Source organism: Limulus polyphemus, unplaced genomic scaffold, assembly GCF_000517525.1.
Source record: "Limulus polyphemus unplaced genomic scaffold, Limulus_polyphemus-2.1.2 Scaffold7997, whole genome shotgun sequence".
Lineage (NCBI taxonomy): Eukaryota > Metazoa > Arthropoda > Merostomata > Xiphosura > Limulidae > Limulus > Limulus polyphemus.
Window position 1 is genome coordinate 17,310 of NW_013673607.1, and position 7,151 is coordinate 24,460.

At 32.6% G+C, this 7,151-nt stretch overlaps 1 protein-coding gene across 1 annotated transcript in view; it reads left to right on the forward strand.

The window, feature by feature from the left end:
* The window catches only part of LOC111083041 (annexin B9-like), a gene marked incomplete at its 3' end in the record, with an annotated part of 21,525 nt that overhangs the window by 8,397 nt on the left and 5,977 nt on the right, over window positions 1–7,151 (forward strand). The window contains exon 3 of the mRNA XM_022379250.1: window positions 932–1,026. Within this exon, the coding sequence (XP_022234958.1) occupies window positions 932–1,026 (95 nt within the window). The remainder of the gene's footprint in view (window positions 1–931; window positions 1,027–7,151) is intronic.

Here is a 7,151-nt window from a genome sequence, read left to right on the forward strand (position 1 = left end):
TATTCTGTGTACAATTCACTGTTATCCTGCTATTTCTATTCTGTGTACAATTCACTGTTATCCTGCTATTTCTATTCTGTATACAATTCACTGTTATCCTGCTAATTCCAATATTATTTTACTTCATTCTTGTTTGTTGGTATTTATAATTAAATATCATAATGAACAAGAAATTATAATCATCTTTCTACTTATCTTCAACTCCTTAAAATCACATTATTTTGTTTTTCTTCAGAAGAGGGGAAATAAGTTGTACACAATTTTCTTAAGTGGGCGAAGACAAGTTATGTTATTTTTTCTTTATGAAGAGAGAGAGTATTTTGTATGTATATATGAACGGGTGAGATAGAAGTAACTCGATTTATAATTCAATGTTGATGAGGTTTTAACTTTTGGGATGTATCAGGCAGTTTTTCAGAGTTTGTCTTTGATACGTTAGGCTTCAGAGCAAGTTAGGGTGAGAAATACTGCCGATAGTAATTAAAAAAAAAAAAAAAATGAAATGCCGCAATCTATAAAAACTTTATTCAGCTGTTAATTATAGCTATAGCGTTTAGACTTGGGCTTGTTGATTTGTTTTAAACGAAAAAATCTATATCGCCAAATATCGGAAAAAGACAAGAAAACAGATTAACAATAAAAAAATAAAACCAAACATCAACAAAAAAGATCGTGAATTTGTAGCGGTTAATCAAATCCCAACATACTAGAACTTGTGCTATTAATAATATTGTATTTATTGTAAAATGTCTCCACAAAAAAGTATTTAATTCAGAAAATATAATTTCTAAAATAGTTAGTTTTAATAATTAATTTTAGGATATTAGTATTTGTAACAACATAACGTTTTGTATTGTTAACGTTTTTTTTTTGTAGAAGCTTTAATGGGTTATTATCGTTATAAACAATAATTGCGGCCATTTTCTCATAGGTACAGACGCCCGGGTAATCATTGACCAACTGACAAATCACTCAAACCAACAACGCCAGGAAATGAAACAAAAATACCAGAACATGTATGGAAGGGTAAGAAAATAACGGTCGTCGTGTATCTTAAACATATGAGTTACTGTGTTGAAGAATAACATGAAAAGTTAACTTGGTTAAAGGGTTTTTATTATTATCATTCTGTGAGGGTTTTTTCTGTTATTTTGTTGAATAGTTACATACTAGTAGGCCTATAGTAATTCAGACTTAAACAATAAAATAATACAGTAAGTTAGTACCTATGTAAGTGAATACAGAAAAACTGACTCTATAAGGTAATAACACACTTTTTAATGAACAATCGGTATTTCTTTTGCAACAACAATATTCTCATCACTAAGTGGAGAAGATAAAGAAACCTAGCATGTCTACACGCTACAAACTGATAAACTATAAGGTAACTTTATGTCGCCTAGCAACCCATGTGATATTATTGTTTCATTCTTGTGATTAGCATAATCACCAGTAACAATACTTGAAAATCAGTAGCGATATTTGAATAAATACTTTTGACTATATCCGTAGGGCTACTAATTTTCTAGTATTGTTACTGGGATGTTTGAATGAATACTTTCCTACGGATATAGTCACCAGTAACAATACTAGAAAATTAGTAGCGATGGTTGAATAAATACATTCCTATGGATATAGTCACCAGTAACAATACTAGAAAATTATAGTATAGTTCCACTAACTGCCAGACAAGAGAGTCCAAGAGTGAGCTCTAAGAGTGGGGATTAATTTCCATTAACTGCCAGACAAGAGAGTCCAAGAGTGAGCTCTAAGAGTGGGGATTAAGTTCCATTAACTGCCAGACAAGAGAGTCGAAGAGTGTGCTCTAAGAGTGGGGATTAAGTTCCATTAACTGCCAGACAAAAGAGTCCAAGAGTGAGCTCTAAGAGTGGGTATTAAGTTCCACTAATTGCCAGACAAGAGAGAGTCGAAGAGTGAGCTCTAAGAGTGGGGATTAAGTTCCATTAACTGCCAGACAAGAGAGTCGAAGAGTGAGCTCTAAGAGTGGGGATTAAGTTCCATTAACTGCCAGACAAAAGAGTCCAAGAGCGAGCTCTAAGAGTGGGGATTAAATTCCATTAACTGCCAGACAAGAGAGTCCAACAAGAGTGGGGATTAAGTTCCACTAAGAGAGTCCAAGAGTTGGGGGTGGTTGTTGTTGATTGCCTGCCTTTCGTTCGAATCTATCAGTTCAAAATAATGTATGATTATGCGCGAAATTTCTAAAATAAACAAGCCCTTCAGATCATATAAATACAAATAGTTTTTCGTAATCATATTCGATATGCTTACCAAAAAGTGATATTAGAAAAAGAAATATACATTTTACTCATCTACAGACATAAAAACAATTACATTTTTATGCATAAGAGTTTGAAGTCAAATATTAAGACCTAAAGAAAAGTGCAAGTTTATAAAAGTCAAAAATTTAAATGTCCTTGTTGTTACCATAGTGATGTGAGAGAAAGAATTTACAAAAATGTGGAAATGTCAAGACTCAATTTTCCTGGAATCTTGACGTCTGGCGCAGTTCCCAAAATACTTTACACAGGGCAAAGAAATCTTAGCTCTTTCTTGGAACAGGTCTTTGACTCGAAGAAGGGTAAACACACAGCAACAAGTCCCTAGATAGTATAGGAAATGTCAGTTTCATTCACTTCTAAATTAACTAATTAATTTGTATATGACCCCCTAACACGACATAGTCTGGAATAGACTGGCATTCAATCTATTTTGTTTTTCAGAAAAAAATGTTTTTAGCACATGGTACACAACTGACTATCTGTGATGTGCAGATATCAAACCCCGTTTTTTATGGTCATAAGCCCTCACGCTTACCGCTGATCTATCGGGTCATTCAGAAGGAAGTAAAAACCATTGTTTCCATATTAGTTTACCTTCCGACTGTATTTTCACCCGAAAGGAATCACTTATATTCTTCAAATTTGACTATATTTTACGGTTTAAGAAGGATTTTATATAAAATGATAAGAAAGATAAGTTAAATTGAATACCAGATAAATTTGTTGAAAAACCTGACAGTACATTTTATACTGCGTATCTTTCTTTCTTTGTTTTTTTGAGATAGAACATTATAGTAGTAGACATTGAAAATGTAAAAATGAAAACATAAATTGACTTCCGTAAAATGAAAGCTTGGTAATCATATAACACCACATTATGTTTGTTTGTTTGTTTTTGAATTTCGCGCAAAGCTACACGAGGGCTATCTGCGCTAGCCGTCCCTAATTTAGCAGTGTAAGACTAGAGGGAAAGCAGCTAGTCATCACCACCCACCGCCAACTCTTGGACTACTCTTTTACCAACGAATAGTGGGATTGACCGTCACTTTATAACGCCCCCACTGCTGAAAGGGCGAGCATGTTAGGTGGGAAGGGGATTCGACCCCGCGACCCTCAGATTGCCGGGCCAGTACCACATTATGGCCCAGTGATTTTTTACATCTGCTCTTTTTGACAAAGTCGTGGTAGCTAAGAACGCATAGTTTCAATAACTTTGTTCAGCTCATAAAACATAAAGAATTCTTGTTTGTTTCGGATATTCGTGTAAATATACACACAGCTCTCTGCCATCCATGATTTTGATCTGATTACCAGAGGATATGCATCTAGTCAACAGCACCCACCTACTGTTATCGAACAATGGGATTCGATCGTCACTTTTATAATGCACCAATGGCCAGGGGTAGATTGGCATTAAAGGACCAGACTGGGTGATATAACATGCTGCATACTGGCTAAACATTTAAAATTTAAAATCCATTTCTAAGAATGCGTCACATGCAAATGTACCAATCCGCCCCTACCCATGGTCCCGAACTGTAGAACCTGATTCTGTAGCATCAGATGTGAAACATTAATCATTGGATTCACGGTCCGGCACGCTAACTACTAGACTCCGTTCATAAGTGGACTTCTAAAACTTAAGTCAAGTCTTTGTGACCTTCACAGGAATTGACAATGAGCTAATCACTGAGCACTTCATACAATGGAAAATATAAAAACCAAACCCATTTCAATGACATAAAGCTGCTATCTGAACATTCTATTACAACAACACTAATACAGCACAGTATCGTCGTCAGCGTTTCTGCATCTCTGAGGCTGCATGAGTCTCGAGAAACGAGAACTAATGGACTTTTCGGCCATATTAAAGGTATTGAGTTATTTGGTTTTAGTAAAAAAAAAATAGTCAGCAGTATTTTACGGACTCACAAGGCAAAAATCCAGGGTTCGAGTCCCCCGATGTAGATACCCCATTATGTGGCTTTGCGCTGAAACAAATAAGAAATAAATAAAGAAAAATAACCATGCAGTTAGTCAACAGCACCCCCCGCCAACGTTTGGACTGATTGAATAGTGGATTTGACCGTCACTACCTACCTACGGCGCCAAAGTGCTGAGCGTAAATTTTTAGCAGCAATGGGACACAAACCTCGAGTTTACAGACAGAGAAAAGAGGGTAAGCAATCAGAGAAGGCCTAAAAATGGCCAAGAGAGGCACTTGATAACTTTTTCGTTCCTAGTATATCGACAAAAGCAACCGCTGAAGTAAAGACTGTGTAGACATCGAAATAGCAGAGGGGGATTTTCCGCATTTCAAATAAACATTTAACGAGTCTCGACATTTCGGGTATTGGATCAGAGCCACAAAATATCAACGACCAAACAAAAGGACATGGACTATTTAAAGGTGTTATTCTTTCCGTTAGTGAAACATTGAGTAGTTAAAGGTGTTATTCTTTCCGTTAGTGAAACATTGAGTAGTTAAATGAGTTATATTTGTTGCATTAGCGAAACATTGACTATTTAAAGGTGTTATTTTTGTTGCATTAGTGAAACATTGACTAGTTAAAGGTGTTATATTTGTTACATTAGTAAAACATTAACTATTTAAAGGTGTTATTTTTGTTACAGTAGTAAAACATTAACTATTTAAACGTGTTATTTTTGTTACATCAGTTAAACATGGACTAGTTAAAGGTGTTATATTTGTTATATTAGTGAAACATTGACTAGTTAAAGGTGTTATTTTTGTTACATTAGTTAAACATTAACTATTTAAACGTGTTATTTTTGTTACATCAGTTAAACATAGACTAGTTAAAGGTGTTATATTTGTTACATCAGTTAAACATTAACTACTTAAAGGTGTTATTTTTGTTACAGTAGTAAAACATTAACTACTTAAAGGTGTTATTTTTGTTACATTAGTTAAACATTAACTACTTAAAGGTGTTATTTTTGTTACAGTAGTAAAACATTAACTATTTAAACGTGTTATTTTTGTTACAGTAGTAAAACATTAACTATTTAAAGGTGTTATTTTTGTTACATTAGTTAAACATTAACTACTTAAAGGTGTTATTTTTGTTACATCAGTTAAACATTAACTACTTAAAGGTGTTATTTTTGTTACATCAGTTAAACATTAACTACTTAAAGATGTTATTTTTGTTACACCGGTTAAACATTAACTACTTAAAGGTGTTATTTGTTACATCAGTTAAACATTAACTACTTAAAGGTGTTATTTTTGTTACATCAGTTAAACATTAACTATTTAAAGGTGTTATTTTTGTTACATTAGTTAAACATTAAATACTTAAAGGTGTTATTTTTGTTACATCAGTTAAACATTAACTACTTAAAGGTGTTATTTTTGTTACGTTAGTAAATCATTAACTATTTAAAGGTGTTATTTTTGTTACATTAGTTAAACATTAACTACTTAAAGGTGTTATTTTTGTTACGTTAGTAAATCATTAACTATTTAAAGGTGTTATTTTTGTAACATCAGTTAAACGTTAACTACTTAAAGGTGTTATTTTTGTAACATCAGTTAAACATTAACTACTTAAAGGTGTTATTTTTTTAACATCAGTTAAACATTAACTACTTAAAGGTGTTATTTTTGTTACATTAGTTAAACATTAACTACTTAAAGGTGTTATTTTTGTAACATCAGTTAAACATTAACTACTTAAAGGTGTTATTTTTGTTACATCAGTTAAACATTAACTACTTAAAGGTGTTATTTTTGTTACATCAGTTAAACATTAACTACTTAAAGGTGTTATTTTTTCATTAACGCCAAGAAGACGACATTATATCATTCTTGAACAGCTTATGAAACATGGAATACTGAGGTCAAAGGTTATTATAACAGTGAAAATAAGAAAGGCTAACACAAGGGTGTCTAACCTATGTTGTTGCAATTAAAAATAAATGCATTTTTCGTTTCTTCTGTCTGTCTTTCTTTCTGTATGGTGCTACAAGTTACTGCAATTGGTCAAAAGATTTTTGTCTTCAAATAATGTCTACAATTTATGTATCAGTATTTAGCAGATGAGTATTTTGAAATTATATGGCGTTATCATGCTTATACCTCTTTCAATATTAGATTGTAAAACTGATGGTGTAAATATGCCCTATAAGATAGGCTATGTTAATGTTCTTTATCAATATCACTTTCAATTATCTTCAATTATCTGTAAAACTGATAGTGTAAATGTGACCTATAAGATAGGCTATCTTAATGTTCTTTATCAATATCACTTTCAATTATCTTACTCACATTAAATGGCACTGTAAAACTGATGGTGTAAGTTGAGGTAGTAAAATCTTTCATAGATTTAGCTGTAGCAATAAGAAGAAAGATATAGGTTACTAGCTAACACTGCAGAGTGAATGATATTTTAATAAACGAGGATAAATTTTGGTCACTTTTACAGCTCTGCCAACTCCTGAAAGGCTTTAAGATTTGTCCAATGATGAAATGTTTAATTAATCATGCGCACGCGCAGTATATAAGCTTTTATGCGCAAAGTAAAATTTAATTTTATTAATTCTATATGATAACAATTTCATGAAGGAAGAGGTCATCTTGAACCTGACCCTCCCTGGTCTATCAAAAGACCAAAACACCAATTTTTGAGCTGAAGCGAAACAGTTTCACTTAAATTATACTTCATTAGTTAACGTTTCCAACGTTTCGTAATATCTGGAACATTTTTTTTCTTTATTTCCTGTCCGATTAACTGATTTTAATTATTTTATTTTACGTGCTTGTTTTAACTGAATGAACTGATTTTAATTATTTTATTTTACGTGCTTGTTTTAGCTGTAATG